Source organism: Sinohyriopsis cumingii, chromosome 7 (genome assembly GCF_028554795.1).
Source record: "Sinohyriopsis cumingii isolate HCF-2022 chromosome 7, ASM2855479v2, whole genome shotgun sequence".
Taxonomy (NCBI): domain Eukaryota; kingdom Metazoa; phylum Mollusca; class Bivalvia; order Unionida; family Unionidae; genus Sinohyriopsis; species Sinohyriopsis cumingii.
This window is the reverse complement of record NC_142967.1, coordinates 134529359-134551476: the sequence shown is the minus strand read 5'-3', so window position 1 is coordinate 134551476 and position 22118 is coordinate 134529359. Positions and strand designations below refer to the sequence as shown.

Genomic DNA, 22118 nt, shown 5'->3' with positions numbered 1-22118 from the left:
GTCCGAGGGCACAGTAACCTTTATCACTTTTATTTTAGGGTGGAACAGATAACTAACAACATCATGTGCGTATCAAAAGTGGGAATTGCTGATAACTCCGAGCTGAGTGGAGTTTCAGACCCCATTCCCCAAGGTTGCAATTACATTCCACTTTCTGAATATAAAAGCCCCACTAGCTTGTATGTATTGCTATGGGAAATTATTGATACTTTATTTACTTGTGTTTTGAATTTTAATTAGTTTGTCAGTAAGCGTTAATACAAACATTATCTAGTTACTTTCTTTATGTTATAGTCTTCACTTGATAACGGGCTTCCCATCCGCAGGCATGTTCTAAATATAGTGTAACCTCGTTTGGAGGCTATCGATTAGTCACATGACCTAAAGCATGCAAGTCATGTGATTAAGAAAGAATTCCAAACATTCTTACCCATGTCGCGGTAGGTTAGGAGTACGAGTAGTAAAGTTTAACATAAAATTCAGTGAAGGAAATCTGTAATCACTATGGGCTGCGGAAAATCTAAACCAAAATATTAACCATTTTCATAAACTGTAGTGCCGGCTATATTTACATTTTCCCGCTAATGTTGACCAACCAATTCGCTTGACCAATTGATTGACATAGAGTGAAAGAAGTGGGCTGTTGTGTGTCAATCTTAGACGTCATCTGCTACGAAGCTTTATTACACTGAAAACAAATGGAGTCGCCTTTGGACGTCTTATCTCGCGCTGCTTCGCTTGTGGAGACTTCGAACACATCAGAAGGTAAGGATATACTTGACAAAGTCAATAGAGTTTACGCTATTGGCTTTCTTTTCTTTGATCACTGAGAATGGTCTTTGTGTTATTGAATTGTCGTGCAACCGAATCACGACACGTTACAGCAGCGGAAACGGGAAGCTGGTACTTGAACCACGCGGTTAATTGTCATTAATGACCGAATGTATCACATTTATTAAAACAAGCGCGTATATATTACACAATAGTAACATAGGAGTATAATCCAATCACTTAAAATTACATTTATCTTTTGTACAGACTATACAAGGTAGTAGACGACTTGTTTACAGGGTAACATTCCTCGAATTCCATTTACCAGAAAACCGTTATTCCGTTTTTAAGTTTTAAGGTTACTTGCTGTATTATTTTTCAGGAAATTGTGCATGTTTAGCGACATTTTCGATTAAGTCAACTCAAACTGTTGTGTTCCATTTATCGTTAGTATGTTAGGAATGCAAAGTATTTGGAAGCAGGTGGTTGCGTGTTTTACTTGATCCGTTAGAGGGCGCTTATTGCAGTGGCAAATTCTTTTTATTGATAACCTTCATTATCAATTTAAGAGTATTTATAGGCTGGAGACAAATAATGTTTCCTTGACTCACAGTTCTTTACGTTTGTTCACACTAGCAAGACATGAGTGTGCTATTTCCGACTTTTTTCATTATATCATATTTAAAGTGTAATATTTGGGCATAGATTATTAATTGTATTTTTTATTAGTAGTAGTAATAGTTAAATAAATTGCTGTGTTTATAAAGAAGTGGAAAAGTGATGTTGCAGTTTCTATTATTTTGATAATTTAAATTACTTGTAATCTGATTTTCTTTTTAACTATATTACTTATGTATTTACATTACAATATACTTTTAAAATGTTGAACAAATTATTCATTTTTTTAGAGTATAGGGTGGAAGTAATCCTAATACATTCCAGTAAAATTGTCAGACTTGCCCACAATTTTGTGAATTTAAAAAAAGTATTTTATAGGAAGGGCTCCAATATTTGGCCCTCAGAATAGCAGGATATATTATGCAATATAGAAAAAAAATATTCAGTTATTGAAGTTAGTGTCTGGAGAGTCATGTAACGAAAGTGGTTAGTTGTAAAAGTTTCGGTAAGGATGGCATATCAGATCTTCTCACAATTATAGAAAATATTGTCATGAAGCTTAATTAATCTGTTTATTTTTTACATTACAAATTAAATAATCATTTAAATATATGCTAAGACAGGGCTGAGCAAATATTTATTTGATTACTAAAAATCAAATGCTATATTTAATGTAAGATATCAGTGTTATACATTATCATTGTGCAGTGAAAAGTCTGTATGCAATGTTACAGTTTTTAATTCAATATAAATCTTGTTGATTAAACATTAAATAAATTTTCCCTTTTAATTTATTACTTTGGAAAGATCTTAAGTTGATCAAATTTACTAGCTGATTGTTTTCCAAAAGTTTTATATTGTCTGTCTGATGTAGCTGAGTTGGTTAGAGTGCAAGTAACATTGTGTCTATGTGTCAGAGATGAAATATACATTATTTGGTTTGTCATTTAAACTATAGTTGAATGAATTCATTCCTGGTCACTTTAGGAAATTATGTTAGGACCACTTCATGTCCCCGTGTGCTTTTAACAGATTTTCATTGCAAAGCTTTCTAAAAAAAAATTTCACCAATCCACTTTAGAAGGCATGAATTCTTAATCTGTCATATTGGGAGATGAATATTCTTATGGTTTGCTTAGGCTAGAGATTTGAGTTCTTTTCTCTTGGAGTAACTTGCTATTATCATGCACTCAATATTTTTGTGTCAGTAATGTGATACGTTGCCGATATGTCACAGATTCACAGTATTCATGTTTTATGCAGATGACCTTTTGTGACACTTTCTCAGTTACACACACAAACACACTCAGAGGTCTGATAGAATGATCTAATTCTGTATACTGGTAGGTTTTAGTACTTGGAATTGCTGGGGGATTTAAATTTTGCCCCACAGACTAGGCCTGTATCAAATGGGGCAATGGTGTCATCAGATGGAAATTACTTGAGTGAGAAGCATATGTAAGTTATTCGGGCTTGAATTTAAATCATTTGATGTCTAGTTGGTACTAAATGAAAATCATTTGATGTCTAGTTGGTACTAAATGAAAATTATTTGATGTCTAGTTGGTACTAAATGAAAATCATTTGATGTCTAGTTGGTACTAAATGAAAATCATTTGATGTCTAGTTGGTACTAAATGAAAATTATTTGATGTCTAGTTGGTACTAAATCAAATCATTTGATGTCTAATTGGTACTAAATGAAAATTATTTTGATGTCTAGTTGGTACTAAATGAAATTCATTTGATGTCTAGTTGGTACTAAATCAAATCATTTGATGTCTAGTTGGTACTAAATGAAAATTATTTTGATGTCTAGTTGGTACTAAATGAAATTCATTTGATGTCTAGTTGGTACTAAATGAAAATCATGCCAATTTTATGACCATAGTGAGAACAATCGTACAAATTTTATTGCTACTTTTCCTGAATGGATTGTCATATACACATTAGGTTTTCAGCAGAACACATCCTGTGACATCTAGTTGCTGCTAATCTCATGAGTAATATGGCCACCAAGGTGGTCATTTTGAAAATCTTGTTATTTTTACCAGAGTTCTCTGGAACACTGAAGTCCACGTAATAGTATGCATACTTTTGACTATTGGATGCATAAACATTCTGCTGGCAGGGGCCTTGGTAAAGAAGCTTAATTGTTGGCAAAATTCATTAATTATTTTCATTTCTACAAAGTGAGAATATGTCATATCTTAGCAGACAGTGAGATTTAGAACCAGTCATCGTGTTAATCCATACATGAGATTTTAAACAACTTGTGTGTTGTTGTATTCTGTATTCAAAAAATAGTGCCAAAATTAATTATCTGTTTAATATGTCTGAGGGACTGCAACTTATTGAAGAAACCGGTCCTGAGGCAGCTTTAAAAATTTTGTGGAGACCCTGGCTACTCCTCCTGAATGGATGGTCACTTCAGCATGGGGTATTCACAAGAAGTATTCTTATGACTACTAGGTGGTCATAAATGAATATGGTGCTGATCTGATGGCCAATATGATTGCAACTGAGGCCATGTTGAAATATTGCCATGGCGTTTCACCAGAAGTCTTCTTATAATGTCTAGTTGGTCCAGAATGAACATTAAGTCATTCACTACACCTTCTTTCAGTTGCCATCTTGAAAATTTTATCAGCATTTCTCATGACTGAATGTTCATATCAGCATGAGGTTTTTCACTGAAAGACATATGATATTTAGTTTGCCACTCTGACTTCTAATATAGCTGCTAAATGGCCATCTTAAAAATATGTTATAACTACTTCTCCTAGATGGCTGGTTATTGTGCTTGCACCAAAATACTTCTTAGGATGTCTGGCTGATACTAAATGGAAATTCTGATATCCAGTATGGCCACAATGGCAGCCATCTTGAAAATCTTGTTATAGTTAGTCCTCCAGAATGGAAAGGCATAGCACCATGGGATTTGTTTCAACCAGAAGACTTCTTATGATGCCTTGTTGGTCCATGAATGGTACAATTTGAAATCCAGTATGTCCACCATAGCAGCCATCTTCTTATCACTGAAGAATATCAGAGATAGTCTCAACAGTCAGAAGAATTTAGAACTGATCTTATATTGACGTCAATGTACTTATTATCAGCTTGTAAAGCATCCGTCCATTGCATGACTCGTGTTTATACAGTCCTTTATGCATGGCTGGATTCGGAGTTTTTGTTTAATATTGGCATACCAAACATGACATCGTAGGTGTCACAAGGTAATCTTTACTGTGATCTATTATTACTTTAATGGGGTCAGGTAGCTTCTCTTCGTTGCATTGAAATTTCCAATCAACAAATAAGAGATAGACAAAAGTGGGTTTGTTGTTGAAATGTTATGTTCATCCTCAAACTTTGTAATCAGAATGATACTTGGTCACTTTAAAAAAATGTTTTTATACTTTGTCATATAGTTACTGTAAACTGAGGTAATTGATTTTTCAGTCCAGTGACTGTAAATTGCATCATACTATGAATCTTCTTACGTTGTAGAGCAATATGATTACAATTATCACCCCTTTAGATAGAAGAAAAGGAATAATTTGTCAGATCATTTTATGGTCTTCTTTATGCTTGTGACTGCCTCCACTATGTATCATTCTTTGGAAGAAGTCTTGAGATGTGAAAAGAGATTATAGTTCGGTAAAGAGAAAACAAGTTGAGACAAACTTTAGCTGGAGCTAGTCATCCTCAGATTTATACAATGAACTTGGAATGTAGGTAATAAGCCACTAATCTCCTAATTAGATGACTTGAGTCAAAGCAGTTCTTAATTTTATTTAATCTGCCACAGCTGTTTATTTTATTTCTGTCTTTCTTGCAATTTAAAATTATCAAAAGAAGTCATACATGTGGATTTGATTTAATCAGAATTAGTCTATTTAAAGCATTAAACTGTTTAGAATAAACTTTGTTGACTACTACTGGTATTGCTACATGCTATTGCCAGTACAATGCTTGGATGGAACAACAGTTGGCATAGAGTTTTTCACTTTGTTGACTACTACTGGTATTGCTACATGCTATTGCCAGTACAATGCTTGGATGGAACAACAGTTGGCATAGAGTTTTTCACTTTGTTGACTACTACTGGTATTGCTACACGCTATTGCCAGTACAATGCTTGGATGGAACAACAGTTGGCATAGAGTTTTTCACTTTGTTGACTACTACTGGTATTGCTACACGCTATTGCCAGTACAATGCTTGGATGGAACAACAGTTGGCATAGAGTTTTTCACTTTGTTTACTACTGGTATTGCTACACGCTATTGCCAGTACAATGCTTGGATGGAACAACAGTTGGCATAGAGTTTTTCACTTTGTTGACTACTACTGGTATTGCTACACGCTATTGCCAGTACAATGCTTGGATGGAACAACAGTTGGCATAGAGTTTTTCATGCTAAATTAATGAAAAAACTGTATATTGATACTTTAAATTAGAAAAGATAAAGTTTTTAGAAACAGGTTCAAAATGTAGGGGTAAAATTACATGTCAGATTTAAAGTATTTCAAATTGTTGTTTTCTCATCATAATTGATGTTTGAAAAGTAAATTGACATTAAGCTATCAATTTTATATGTTTAGTAAGCTACCGTTAATGGTATTTCATACTGTAGCAAAATTAACTTCCTAAAAGATTGATTAGACTTACTGTATTTACTCTTAAATTGAATCAAACTGCAAAAACAAAGATCAGATCTCGGTCTTGGTGCTAAGGCAACCTTTTTTATATGTTGGGATATATTTTGTTTAATTTATGTAGTTCGAATTTTACTAATGATTTGCCTTACATCACTAATAAATTGATGTAAAAAGGACACAGCTGCTGTAAATCTCAACTTGCATTTTCCACAACTTGCTGGCAGTTTGAGACTATGTAAGCATTAAATCAGAGGCCTGGTTATGAAGATATTGTCTTTTGGTGTGTTCTACAGTAAACCATGAGAGGTATTGTGCATGCTTTATATTGTGATGTATAGTAGAAGTGCTGTCAGCAGGCCCACAACTCCAAATTTTTAGAATCTGTCTTCTTTTGGTTCACGTACTTGTCCATTTTGTCTTGGTGTGATAAAATGTGATTGCATTACACATAACAGATAGCAACAAGTTACACTAAATCCATATAAGCAGGGCCGGCGCTGCCATATAGGCAAACTAAGCAGCCGCCTAGGGCGCTGATTTCGGGGGGGGGGGGCGCATTTTTAATTTTTATTGTTTATAAATTTGGAAATTGATATTTTCCGGGGGGGGGGGGGTGTGCCAAAATCTAACCTTGCCTAGGGCGCCAGATAGTCTGGCCGGGTCTGGCACCAGCCCTGCATATAAGTGTAAGTAGGTTTGAAGCCAACTGAGACTGCTGGAAGGATTTAAAAGAGAAAGAAAAAGGGATGAATATTAGGGTTGCCACTAGAAAAGTTGTAGTTGATATTACATCAGTCAGTATAAAGAGTTGGGGGGTAATTGCAACACATCTGTTGTTATAAATAATGGACAAAGAAAGAAACAGCAGGAGACAGTAGATTGTATAGATTATTTCATAACATTTATTAGCCAGCTTTGAAATTCAATTGCAAATGGCTATTTTTAGCTACAAGTAATGGGAACATAAATATCTGCCATTGATCTTAAGCTTATCTGGGACATGATAAAATAGCATCTACCAAGTTCATAGGGTAAGATCAAAGCAACACCTAACCATTAAAACTACACCATCATTCCATAACTAAGTCTGTATTTGTAAGCCAGTCTCCAGGTTTACCTGTTTGAGCTCCACCTTCAATTTCAGCTAAGTCCCTGGAGATTAAGGAACCAACCATTTAATTTTCAATTATGTCTGGAATTTTCTTTCACACCTGGTTTGTTTTATTTTCTCAAGCTAATTTAATTTTTATTAACTGGATATAATGGTACTTTTTCTTAAAACTTCTGATCAAGAATATTTTTTTGGAGCCCTTTTACGGCAGGAATTTATTTCTTCAGGAACATTTCAGACTCTGTCCAGAAAATTAAATGGTCTGTCCATTAGAATATTAAAGGACATAACTGTTAACTACATTGTTCTCATGTCCAGTAGGTAAGCTAATGCTGTGATATTTTTTCAACTATTAACCCATGGGCTGAGTCCCAAGGGATAATGATAGACTAATCTGTGTTAGGTGTATTGCTGCCTTGTAAATTCTAGTGTTCTGAGATATTAGGTGGGCAATTTATATAGCTTTTTTTTAAAGTAAGTAAAAGATTATTATATAAATTGCAATTGCAGTAAGTTCTTAGACATTTTGGTGGATTTCATTCTGAGACTGGCCATATAATAATAATAATAATAATAATAATACTTAGAGGGTGATTCAGTTAGTCAATAACTATTTGCCTTTGGGACTTCTTAAGAAGCAACAATTTGGGACAGTAATTACTGTATATTTTAACATGTCTTTATAGATGCTAAATTCTTTTATTATCTAATAGTAACACATCTACACAGTATATTTCATTTGTATTATGTACTTTTGTCCATGATTGAGGGTTGCAGATAGATTTTTTTGGTCATAATTTTGAGTAGTAAACAGGATGTTTACTAGCATTTTAGTTTCAAAATTAGTGGAGCTTTCCATTAAAGTGATTATTTTTCCATTACATTCTATTGTTGATTAGGTCAGGTGAACTGTGTATAGAGGTTTGGTAAACTATAAAGATGCCAATGGGTACTTGGGTATATGCTCATTGGTAATAAAATGATCCATAGTGTACACATTTACCATATACAAATTTTCTGTCAATGATTGTAAAGACAGCACTCACTTTCTTTTCAAGTTGACAGTCCCTTTGAATTAACTGCAAATACATGTAATTTTTAGTGCCAAGCAGAGGTCAGCCTCTTAGTAAATGATTGATCTTAATTTCCATAGATTGTTTGCCCACCTGACAACTCTTTGATTGTGCCCCACGTATGGTACAGTGGCAAGTAACTGAAGGTGGCTATTTGTTCTTGCCACACAACTGACATGTTCAGTTGCAACCTTAAATATATTTCACAAATTGTATAATGGTGTTATTTACAAGTCTGAAGCTCCATCTCTAAATTATCATCCACATATGACAATGAAGCTAAGGAAAGGGAGTTGGATGATGCGACTAGACCACGATGATTATTTAGACAACAAGGGATGATTTCAAAACTTTATTAGACAATGAGGATGAATTCTTGGACTTGTACCAGAAGACACTATGTAGTGAAATTTAAATTGTGAATTATTAAAAATATGGACTTATCTTTAGATAATACAATATTCCTTTGATTAGGTACCTGATTATCAGATTGTTAGGATCACCTTTTGTCTGGTAGAAGTTTTCATTTTTTTTTACATCTTTCGTAAACTATTTCCTGCTTTAACTGCAGTCTCTGAAATCATTTACAGTTATGTTCATTCTGGATTGTATCATTGTGGCACACCAGGACATTCAAGACTATTGGAATTCATTCTGAACATTCTGTACTTTTGGATTTGTGAAAGGACATTTGTGATTATTTCGGATTTAATTCACAATATTGTGTCTATTTATTGATTTTACTAAACTTGTTTGTTTTGCTTCTTTCTGTTGCATAGTTTAATATCTAGATTCATAAGATTACTCACAATATCTCTTTTTAAATACAGCCATGTTCTCTGCAGATTTTACATGCTTGTTCAACAAATTGTACCAGAATAATGGAAGATATTCTTAAATTGCTCCGATCTGGTTTTGGTTGATGAAGTTTTGTATATGTGATCCAGATCTCAGCTGGTGATGTGTTGAATAAATCCAGAAAGATATTCTGGTGCAGCTCCATTTAGACATTTATATGCTTTAACTGCCTCATGAAAATAAGTCTTTTAATATATTGAAAGCCATTTTAATTCTGAAACAATGCTTTTGATGAATAATGTGGCATCTACATTAATGCATTCTGCCCTTTTCTGAAGTTAAGTTGAGATTTGGCAGTTTCCACAGTCCAGCTGAAATTTAATCCATTGATGGCAGAATGTACACAGTTTAGAATGCTTGTTTTTGCAGGTAAACATTTGTTGATTGTGCTGTTTCTTTTATGACTGCTTAGCAAAGCACGTCAATTTACTTATCCTATTGTGAATTATTATCAGTTACCATCCTATTTTGTTGTAAAATCTGCTGGGAAAGGGGGGGGGGACCTCAAAATGAATGTCAGTTTGTGGGCTAATGTTGCCAATGGTTACTTCTTGAGATCTTTTAGATTAGGTATGATCCATGCCAGTTTGTGGGCTAATATTGCCAATGGTTAGTTCTTGAGATCCTTTAGATTAAGTATGATCCATGCCAGTTTGTGGGCTAATATTGCCAATGGTTACTTCCTGAGATCCTTTAGATTAGGTATGATCCATGCCAGTTTATGGGCTAATATTGCCAATGGTTACTTCCTGAGATCCTTTAGATTAGGTATGATCCATGCCAGTTTATGGGCTAATATTGACCAGTGCTTCCCTTTACGCACATTTGTGCGTCAGGGACACACGCTGGAGAAAATTGACACACACATTTTGTTGCCGTGTGTTTTTTCGACGCAAAGGATTTTCATAATATGATCAGGATTTATTTAATACCCAATGCATTGGACGATGGATGGCATCGTATATATTTCGAGTATATGCATTGACTGGTTCCCTGCTTTGTTTGCTCCCTGCCTTGTGCTCTTCTATTTGTATAATAAAGTGCAACGCAGGGAACATATAAAACAATGAACAAGACTAGCATAGGCAATGTTATGACGGAGTAGCTTCCCCTAATCTTGCGAGCTTCTTGTGATTTCCATTGAGCTCAGCAAGATGTCATCTAGATGTTTAACCTCAAGGCTTGTTGCACTAGAAAGTGATCTCCAGATTAAAACGTCATGCACTAAAAAGCATTAGTGAAGAAAGTGAAAGAAGAAGAACACAAAAGAGTAACTGTGGATCTAACTTTAATGAAAAATGGAGAAAATAATTCCCTTGACTGGAATATGGCACATTCATTATGATTACTGGTGTGACTTCTGATTGCATGATTGCAAATACTGCAAAAGTTAATAATCCTTTCGTGACAGGAGTTTAGAATTTTTAAAAATCTGCCTTCGTTCGCCATAAGATATCAGGAGAACACATTATAACCTAAGACATTATTTCACAACAAAGAAATCAGTAAACTTGCAGAGACAAGTGCGTTATTTGGATTACAAAGTCAGTGGGTCAGTGCAGATTTTGTTGGTTTTTAACTTTTGCTGCAATAAAAGAAAGATCTTAAAGTTCAAGTGTAACTTATTAGAAAGAAGATGAATCATTATCCTCCTTGATATTTGGATAAATGTTTTCTAGGACGAAGTACAATGAAACCTATGCTAGTACACATTTTATGAAAGGCAGTAAATTAAATCCCATTTGGTTAAAAAGATTTTTTTGGCTTTTTGTATTGGCTTATATGTAATGTGTTGGGAAATAATACTGCTTGAGGAGACTGTTAAAAGTATGACTTTAAAAGAAAAATGAACTAATAAAATTATTCTTTGAATGGACAATGCATTTGTTTGTTAATTGTGCATGTTGGTGTATTTGTATGTTTGGAGAGAGAGAGAGAGAGAGAGAATGTTGTGCGTTGTTCAAACTGTTTGTGGGCTAATATCGACAATGGCTACTTCCTGAGATCCTTTAGATTAGGTATGATCCATGCCAGTTTGTGGGCTAATATTGACAATGGCTACTTCCTGAGATCCTTTAGATTAGGTATGATCCATGCCAGTTTGTGGGCTAATATTGACAATGGTTACTTCATGAGATCCGTTAGATTAGGCATGATCCATGCCAGTTTGTGGACTAATATTGACAATGGTTACTTCTTGAGATCCGTTAGATTAGGTATGATCCATGCCAGTTTATGGGCTAATATTGACAATGGCTACTTCCTGAGATCCTTTAGATTAGGTATGATCCATGCCAGTTTAAAGAATTGTCAAACATGTAACAGTTCAACTTTTGCAGAAGAATTTCATTATCAACTAGATCAAAGACTTTTTTGAAGTTAAGGAATACAATACCCGTCAAAACCATTCTAAATTTCATGTAGCCAAAGATCTATTAATTTGGGGAGTTCTGTTTGGCATGAGTGATATTTTCTTAATCATGAATGCGCATTATGAAATAGAAAGTAAGTTTTAAAAAATTCATTGACATGCATGACTATTTGCTTTTCAAATAATTTTGATAATATAGGTTGAATGGATATTGATCTGTAGTTCCAGTATCCTTTTTTTTCCAAATGTATAACTGGGGGGGGGGGGCAGGGCATTTATTGAAAACAATTTCTAGCCACTGTAAAGCTTTAGAAACAAATTCTTGTTTTTTTTTATTATTATTAAAACAAGAATTTTGTTAAAATATATAATTTGAAAAAATCATTTAGCTTCAGCTTTAAAAAAAAAACTAATATGCTGGTAGCCCCTTGAATTATTAATGGATAAATTGTAAAAGAAAGCTGTGAATTGTTACGTTTTTGGCTGTTTTATACATACAAAGTAGCATGACCTGCAGATCTGATACTTCAGTAATATGTAAGGGGAAGTAACTGGTCAGAGCTTGTACAGTAAAACATGCAGTGGAAATATTTCTCAAATGCTGTAATCTATGGGAGGTAACTCTTGTGAGCTTTTGAGATATGTAGAGAGGGAGATAATATATGCTTTCATGTGCCATCCACATTAAATGATTGATGGATTAGTATTTGGTTAATTTATTCTGCTTTGTAAATTCCTAAAAGCTGACCTTCATCAAAAAAAAAAAATATATATGTCAAAATGACTGTTGGATTTGGTGAAAAATGAACAAGACCATTTGAGAAGTCTTTTTTTCTATCTCATAAGCAACATTGAATCGCCAGCAAAATATACAAAGGTCAAATTAGTTAAATTAGTGATACTGATAGTCATATAGAATATTCCATCAGCCAAGTTTGATTGTAATTAAAATGCCTCACTAATGCCAGGGTGCTATCGAAAATCTAACAAATGAACACTTAGTTCCTTGTTTGATCTGAATTCATGCCATTGCTCTGAAGGAGCAGCTGGAAATAGTTATACACCTTGCTTCTACGGAAGCTACACTGTAGTTAAGGAAGTACGCAACCCAGATACAATTGTGCATGTATATGTCCTAAGGAACATTCCTACCAAATCTGATTAAAATTGTCTTAACTGTTCTTTAGAATAGGTTGTCATGGAAAATGAGTTTCATCAAATTTCATAAAACTTAAGTGTTATTGAATGTCACTGTGTATAAGAAAAGTGAGGGACATAGAATTAATGCTTTAGTCTGTTTATCACTGTGCAATGCAACTTTAAAGTCACTTGAGAGTAAGGGATACAATTTGGGATAATTGTAGATCACCATCAGAAGAAGTGAAGGTGTTTTATATACCACATTGGGGTGCTACTTTCAAGGTCAAGGTGACATGTTTTGTAAAGCTCTACTGGTCATATCAACATGGGATTTCCTTTATAAGATTTGATGTCTGGTTAGTCTTAATTGAAAATCGTGCCAATATTATATCCCATATGGCCACTGCAGTGGTCATCTTGAAAATCGTATCACTACTCCTCTTAAATGGATGGGCATATCAATATCACTTAAAGACTTCTTATGATGTTTAAATTCTTGTTATTGCTACTCCTTCTGAATGCTAAATGGATAGTCATATCAGCATTAAAAATTTTATGATGTCTAGCTGGTCCTAGATAAAAAATGGTGCAGACCTGACATTTAACATGGCTGCCATGGCAGCCATGTTACAAATATTGTGATCTACTTCTCTTTAATGGAGTCATATTGACGTGGGCTTTTCACCAGATGACTGCTTGTGATGTCCAGTTGAGCTTAAATGAAAATGGCCTCGGGTCTGATTCCTCTGTGTCTGCTGCAGAACCATGTTGAAAATATTTTTATTGCTACGCCTCCTTAATAGAAAGCCATTTTTTGAAAACAGTGTGATCTCTACTCCTTTCCATATGGATGGCTGTATCAACAGGGGTTTTCACCAATGGACTTCTTATGATACCTAGCTGGTCCTGAATGAATGTGATACCAGTCATGCATCCAATATGGTTGCCATGACAACTGTCTTTAAAATTTGTTGCTTCTACTCCACCTTGTAGGTTATCATTATGATGGTGTTTTCGCCACACCTAAATGAAAATGTTGCCAGTTGTACAACCAATATGGTTGCCATAATGACTTCGTAAAAGTATTGTAGTTACTACTCGCCCTGAATAGATGATCTTTCTGACATGGAATTTTCACCAAAAATCTTATGATGATGTCTGTTTTGTCCTAAATGAAATTAGTGCCTTGCTGACTAACAGTATGTGTACCACTGCTGTTAATTTAAAAATTGCTGAAGAATATTAGAGTTACTTTGACACTCAACAGTTAAAAGGAAGAAATGATCTTATCTTGAATTCCTGGAAAATCTTTTATCCCAGTGGGTCAGTAGAGCATCAGACCCTTTGAGGGAGTTCTGTTATGTTTGCCTTCACACTTTGACTTCCACTCAGTAACTTTAAACTTGCAGATGTAAAAATGAAACTTTATATATTTATACAGTGTTAGAAGGTGTGTAGCATACCACATTGGTTTTCATGTCTTCAGGGTCATGGCTCAGTATTTTACATTTTCCATCACTTTCCATTCCATTAATTAACTTTAAAGCGGGGCCCCGAGTTGTCTAAAGTGCTTTCCATTACAGATCGCTGCCATCTCACCTTTGTCTGCGTGGGTTCGAGTCTCGGATTCAGCCAATGTGGGTGTGTGAGAAAGCTTGTGCGGTAGCTTCTCATGAGTCGGTGGTTCTTTCTGGGGTTTTCCCGGGTTCTTCCTCCACCATTAATACTGGCCACCATGTATAGCTTATCGTGTGCTGAAAAATGGCATGAAACCCTACAACAATAACATAACTTGAAAGCCTTTTGAGCTTAAGGGAATAAACTTACTATACCTATACATCATCACTAGAAGGTGTCATATAGCACAGTTTGGGTCCTGTCATCAGGGTCATGGTCATTGCTCTACTTTTTGATGTTTTTCATCACACTTTCCCACCTAATACATTTATAGTATCTGTTTGAGAATAAGAAATGAAGAACGGTTTTGTCATTATTAGGTGTGTTGTGTATTGGGGACCTAATCTTTAAGGACAGTGTCATAGTGTTTTATATTGAATCTTCTATTTTCCTTTTCCTTTCTATATTAATTTTAGAGCCATTTGAGATGAAGTAATGAAACTTGGCATTACTATATATCATTACAAAAATGTGTTTTGTGTACCCCATTCGGAATGAGATCTTCAAGGTCAATGCAATAGGTCAGTATTTTTAAGTTTAAGGCCATTTGCCTCTCTCTAACTTGACAGCTGTTGAAAATGAATGATGTTATGTATAATCACTAGAATATATGTTGCATTGCACATTGAATGGTTTATGCTCAAGGCAATGGTCATCGGTCAGTATTTGCATCTATTTATATCATAACAGCTGTTTGACGTAGAGGGATAAGCCATGGTTAACCTTATGCTTCACATTTTGAGGACATCACATATCAGAGTCAAGGTTTCATCTTCATTGCCAGGGTCACTTGTACATTTTTTTAAACCCTTTTTCTGCAGATTTCCTCTAATGCCTTTTGAGATTGGGCTATGAAACTTGGGTAATTTCCATGTCTGCCCAGTAATTGTACAGGTCTGTCTTAAAGGCTGTTGTTGTTGAGTTTAACGCCATTTTTCAACACAAGATAGGCTATATATGGCAGCCAGTCTAAATAGTGGAGGAAGAACCATTGAAAACCCCAGAAAGAACCACTGACCCACGAGAAGCTACTGGCAAGCTTTCTCACACACCCACATTGGCCAAATCTTGGACTTGAATACACGCAGACAGAGGTGAGATGGCAATGATCCATAATGGTGAGTGCTTTAGACCATTCGGCCACTTAAAGGCAGTACATTTGCTTGTTATTGCATTCTGTACTTACTTCTGTGTAGTGTTTTCTATCTCACTTGCCCAAATTCATGTTTGGCACATCTTTTGTGTGTCATCTATTCGTTAGGGTTGATATACAGTCACTTTTTCAGTCCTTAAATCTCTGTACAGATCCTGATACAGATACACCAAATCTTGGGACTCTGTATCCTCATTTTGGAAAGTACAAATACGGTAACCCAACAATTCCAAATTTTCTGCCAACATCTGAAGTTTATTGCTTGTTCTCAAAAATCACTTGTCGTGTTAGGATGATTTTTTCAGAGTGCAGGTGATTAAAAATCTGTGTTAAAAACCTTTCAGAGACTTTTTCAGATGTTGACCAAATTTAATGAAAAGCATCATGACATTAAGGCCTTTCAAATTCGTACAAGTAATGTCAATCCACCGTCAAATATAGTTGTCATAAGTAAGCAGAGAAATCTCTGAACAACTTCTCAAAAATCACCCCACAGAACTGAAGTCCCTTGACAACATCATTGTATTAAATAAAGCTTCTCAAAATTATTTAAATAATGTTGATTAGCCATCGTGTGTGTCCTCCATTATTTACAACAAAAATAATGCATTTAAATGCTTACTCAGATACACCCAAATTGTGATTACCAGATATGATGGAATATATTCCTGCATCAGTTTTTATCAATTATTTATGTCAATCCACTATCAGGTACGAATATTGTAACTAATAAATATTAAACCTTTAAAAAAACTTTTAACAACGATGGCTTTTCACAATTGAATTCCATCTATCCAAAAGCAACAATTTTGTGTTAAGGCCTTTAAAAATTTTGTAAAGATAATCTGCCTTGTATTGTAAGGTATTTTACAGGTGTGCACATATATGTTTATTATGTATCATAATTTATCTGTTTTTAAAACAGATGGATTAGGATAAGGGGCTATAAAGAAATTTATATGACTGCCCAAATGAATCTAATTCTATAAATGGTAGTCAAAATTGTCACTCAAGAAATTTGACATTGAGAACATGACATTGTGGTCCACAGGGATATCTAGTGTCATGTGATTATCTTTTGGCACCAAGTTTTCCTGTGGCTGCTTTGTTTTGCAGCTGAGACATCACATTTCATCCAATACTTCTTATACATTGATAACTTGTATATCTGATTAATCAGGAATTTAATGAATTCTCCTGTCTTCACTCGAATATAATTCAGTTTTCTTTTATCTGATGAGCCAGCTTCTTTTGATAGTCTTTCCAGAGATAGAATTTGGGGAATTTCTTTGTTACATCTTTTGATTTCCTGATAATGGAGTTACTTACGTAGATACAGCACCAACCATGTAATAGATGCAAGTCTTGTCAGGCATCATCACCTGTTTTTGTAGCAGCTGTTCGGCACCATGGTGATCATTGATGCTCATCCTGTCAGTTAGGGTTCTTGATCTTTGTATGAGATACAGTTTTCATTCTCATTTGTTTCATTATAACTAATAATAAGATCAAATAAATTTGATTACAGACATTGGTAAGGTTAAATGATACTTTGAATTCCAGGAATTCCTTCCTGGGAAATTGGTTTTCTTGTGAGTACTTGCAGCTTTCTTCACTTAGCAATGCAGTTGGCAAATAATCACTTGCATAGAGTAGCAGTAAACACTTGTTTTAAGTACTTTCTCACAAGAGTGGCAACATTGTTGGTACTATTACATAAGTAGACTTCTAGGAGAAGGAACCAAAAGAATGCTGGGAAAGTTTATACTAACCATTCATTATAACAGATCCAGACCTTCAACTGTACAGTGGTTTGAATTAAGTGTCTTACTCTTGGGTGAGAAAGTAGATGTGTAAAGTTTGTATCTCACAAAATGTACTATGCAGTCCCAAATAGGCCCTTCTCCATGACCACCTTCCATTAAAGAAGCACTACCCATATTTTTCAGCTACTAAGGCAACAGTTGAGTTGTCTTTCCCTAGTTCATTGAAGTCATGACCTTTGGGCATTTTTAGACAAACAGTCTGCTGTTCATTTGAGTTAGAATGTAAAAATAAAATATTTTAAATTAGGTTGCACCAAAATACTTTGTTCTTATGATGCTAGCTTCTTATGGTGCTTACACTTTCTGATGCCTTGTACATACATGGAAACAAAGAAAGTGGAAAAGAGATAGAAGTTGATCTGCACTTGTACAGCTCTTGAGAAGAAAAAGAAGGAAGCAGAGAGGAAAAGCTGATTCAGGATATTTTTAGGCAACTAGTTCTTTGTGTGGGAAGCACTTGAGTTAGGTGATTGGGGCCAAATCTCACAGTGAATTGTGACACTTTAATATATATATACCTTTAAACTGTTTTACATGACTCCTCAAAATGAGGAATGCATATCTACTTGATGTGGGTTTACTACTATGTTCATTTTCATTCCTGTACTTTTTCTATAAAAGGATGTTGTGATATGCTCTGTTTCTTCATCTGTCAGTTGATCCATCCATCTGTCTGTCCAGAACCATCAGTAGGGATGAGGTACTCATTGCAAGAATTAGAATCGATCATATTTATATAACTCACTCATACATGCTAAAAGGCGAAGACCCACCAGTGTGTTTCTTGCTATGAACCATTCACTGTAAAGCTCTTTATGATAGATTGTTTCGATCTCCAACCTGCACGTGATTGTTACTACAGTGTTCATCTCATGAAGGAAGTTTTTGATACAATAAACTCCTAACTCATGGGTGGAAATTTAATAAACTTTGTTATGTTGCCCTATGATGACCATCTGCAAGAAGGATGATATTAATTGCTTCAGTGCCTGTGGTCACTTACAGATGCATAAAGAATATTAATTATAGTACTGTGACATTTGCTAACATTTTCTGATATATGCAAAAAGTGCAGACAAGGCAGCAACATGCATGGTAGGTGTGACTGATTTCTAATTATCACCCCTGGATCATGGGTGGAGGGGTATTTTAGAATATTAGTTGAAAACATTAAGGTTTCGGCTGGCTCTGCAGTTCTAGGTTGTCTTCGTTAATTTGTATGTTCCTGCTGCTAAGTTAGAAATAAAAGTACGAAGGGTACCATATGGGGTAAGATTTCATAAAATATAGTTTTTGTGTCTGAAAGTAACTTTTATATGTGTGTTATATATTACTGATAATAAACTTTGAATTTTGAGAAGAGTATTCTTTATATTTACAACAAGTGTAATTAACTTAGGTCTTTGTGTATAAATTCTGATAAATTTGATTCAGAGGGGCTGACTGTTTATATTGGGTGCTAGAGGCTGGGAGTTTTTTACCTAAAATTTTTTAAAATGCAAATAGATCTTGTTCTGGTTTGTAAAAAAACGAACTGATTCTTTTATTATATTAGTTGAAACAAATTAATTATGTTGAAATAATAATAAAACATTCCCATTTAGTCCAATGTAAATGATTTTTCACAAAATCTTGACCGAAATGAACAGTATTTTAACAGGATGGCTATTAACACTATAATTTGGCATTATTTTAAATTTGAACTTTATGCTATAAGATAACCAGAGTAATGAAGAAATTATAAATACCAGATTAGGAAAGATCTCAAAAACAAAATATTCCGATGTTCTTTGATCTTATTTTGCCTATTTAACACACATTACTGTATACAAGTGTATTCTGCCATCTGACTAAAGATCATTGAAGCATTGTGGGGGGGGGTATTTTGTATTTTTTGCTCATGTCCGGTTTGCCTATGTGGAAATACAGCTTTCAGAAATTTTAAAGTGAATCAGAATGAATATGCTTCACCAGAATCAGGATAAGATAATTTATAGTCATTCAGGTTTATAAACTCTTACATTGCAATTTTAATTTTCAGTGTATTTTGGCACTAAAAATTAACGCTAAAGTTGCTGTTTGTGCACAGATCTACAAGTTAATAGCATTGTGGTAAACATCAGTTATATGAAAAATCTGATTGGTTTTTGTATGACGTGGAGTTCTTGTGGTTTGGATTGGGATTGGCTGTCTGCCATTTGCTTTATGAGTTGGCTTACTTCATTCATGATATTGAGTAAACATTACGCACATGCAAAAAAATAATCCACATTTCATATGAATCAAGTTTTGAGTTGCCACTTTATGTTCATCCTCAAGTCTTGCTTAATTCTGTTGAACTATACTGTATATCCTCTCATTCAAGTCAGATCCAACTGTAAGCAGCACAGGCAAAGGCAGGTCTGGGTCTATAAAGTTTGTTAGAAGTAATCAGTAGAACAAACAACAGTGACCCTAATTCTAATCTGCTTGCATGGTATGCACTGGCAAATCAGGGTCTATGTTGTTTGCAGTTGGATTTTACTTGTACATCAGTATAGGTGTATGCTTGTTTGAGAAGACTTGCTGGATGACTGAAGAGCACCTGCTTTAATGTGTCATACATTTGTTTTTGAATTTTAATATGTTACAGGTGTGGGTACGCAACAAAACACACAATAAGAAATATTTCATATAAATTCATTTATTTTGTGGGGTTGGGTGGGGTTACATGGTTGGGCAGAAACATACTTTCATGCTTTGTACTTAAATTGTGGCTATACTTCTCATGGGGAAGATGGTATGGCTGTTGTCTTCACAGACGAGTTTTTTATTTCTTGGCTTATTTGAAATTTGTTGTTCGCAGCCATCATGAAATCAGTGAATATTGGAATACCACAAATAAAACCAAATTTACTGTAATTTGAATTTATTCAGGTGTCAGTGAATCACAGATAAATCATGATCACTTCCTGTGCAAGTCTAAGTGGCCATATAATGCTAGAAGTGTTGAGTTATTTCATTAGCAAAACGTAATAGGTGCTTGTCTTTTGTAAAGAAATGATTCACCTTTTTCATGGCTATCAAATATGGTACACCAGAGCTGTGAATCTAAATTACACACAATTTCTTGATATGAAATTTTAGTGATGTTGTCTTCAGTTACATGTTTTTGGCCAGAGAGATCATATGAGGTGAAATTAGCAATGTTTTTGTCACCCTTTTTCCTATTTAGAAAAAATTTCAAAGTGACAAGACACATAATACAATAAATGTTGTATCTGTATAGGTTGGGCAAATGGGTAAGAAAAGAACCCATCAATTTTTGGGTAAAAATGTCATAATTAAAAGATTTTGGATGAATAATGTAAACCATTCTTCACAAAATGTTCAGTTCTTGACCAAAGTTTGTGGATGGCTCATACTTTCGGTTAAGAAAAAAAATCTTTTGATTTTGGCGTCAGAGGTCAGGATTACTGTGGCTGAAAGAGAAAAAAAAGTGTTTTTGTATAACAACTTTAGTTTTAGATCATATATCATGACCAGTGGTTGTGAAGGGTTTTGTAATTAAGATCAGGGAAAGGTCTTTAATTTGGACTATAAAGTTTACAGGCCAGGGTCATTGTGGTTCAAAGAAAAATTGATTTTGCACAATGACTTCTGTTTTTAGAGTATATCTACATTCTATTACTTTAGCATTGTGAGTGGCTTGCATTTATGATAAGAAAGAAACCAATCTGTAGTCGAAAGATCAGTGGTTATAGTCATGGCAAGTGTTGAAGGAGAATAATGGTTTCTTCTCAGTAGTTTAGTTCAAAACCATACACATACCTTGATCAGAGGTCAAGGTTATTGAGACCTGATGGTATGTAATCTCCAGTCTTCCTTATCAGACTGTTCCTACATGGAGAACTGTAATGTACTGCTTACATTGGTCATGTTTTTCTAAAACAAGTTTGTGCAAGTTTCTGAAGGTAGCTCAGGTTTACACTTTTCAAGCCAAGTCGAAGTGTAGGTGGTAGTCATGTCTTGTTCGAAACGTTCATATGGTACACACCCACCATTTTACAGAACAGCTCAAATGTGCTTTCTGTTGATAACAAACATTTTGATATCCCATCTTAAATCACCTCATGAAGATATTACAGGTGTGAAAATTAGTATAGTCCTTATTAAATGGTGGCATTGTCAGCAATTAAGCTATTTTGAAATGCAGTATAATTTTTAATCATCCTTCTTACTCCAGTTTTATTTTAAGGATCTGAAAGTAAGATGAGTATTGCTATCTGCTACAAATGTATTATCAAAGACTGGACATAGTATAGCTGCCTTTTCTAAATTTGTAAGTTCTCTGTTGGAAGATGGCTAAAAGTTTAACATGCTGGACTTGAGACTAGAAGGGGGTGGATCAGCTGTATTGTCATGTCCCTAGACACTTTAATCCAATTGCCTTTGCAGGATTTATGTATTGATGCACAATTAAATTTCAATTGGTCACTCAGTCTGTTCTTGATAAATACAAATTTCTGTCAGATATAATTTATTTGTGATGAAATATTTGTATTCCAAATAAATATTTTGAGAGTTTCTGCTGTGTAACTTTCAGTTTTCTTTAAGTAGCTTGCAACTAATCTGGATTATGAATGATCCAAAAATAATGCATATATTGAAAATACACTGATTGTCGGCTAGAAGAGTGTGTGCATGGGATGGTCTGTCAACTGTGTGCCATTAGTACACATTTGTTGTAGTATGTATCCAAAACTACTTGGAGGATTGCTGTGAAACTTATGCATGGCAGATCTGAGTCTCTGCAGTTTGTTGTTAGACTCATCTTATAAGTGAGTATATATGGTACATGCACAAATATTGGAAG

The 22118-nt window shown here is 34.6% G+C and overlaps 1 protein-coding gene and 1 long non-coding RNA gene across 2 annotated transcripts in view; one reads left to right on the top strand and one right to left on the bottom strand.

The window, feature by feature from the left end:
- The first annotated feature begins 435 nt into the window (after positions 1–435).
- Positions 436–22118, top strand: part of LOC149796175 (uncharacterized) — a 100025-nt gene continuing 78342 nt past the window's right edge. Inside the window, exon 1 of the mRNA XM_089966121.1 lies at positions 436–765. Coding sequence (XP_089822247.1) covers positions 699–765 — 67 coding nt within the window. The 5' untranslated portion in view covers positions 436–698. The remainder of the gene's footprint in view (positions 766–22118) is intronic.
- LOC149796176 (uncharacterized) overlaps positions 19992–22118 on the bottom strand; it is a 39108-nt gene continuing 36981 nt past the window's right edge. Inside the window, exon 3 of the long non-coding RNA XR_016422498.1 lies at positions 19992–20724. This is a non-coding gene — a long non-coding RNA (uncharacterized LOC149796176). The remainder of the gene's footprint in view (positions 20725–22118) is intronic.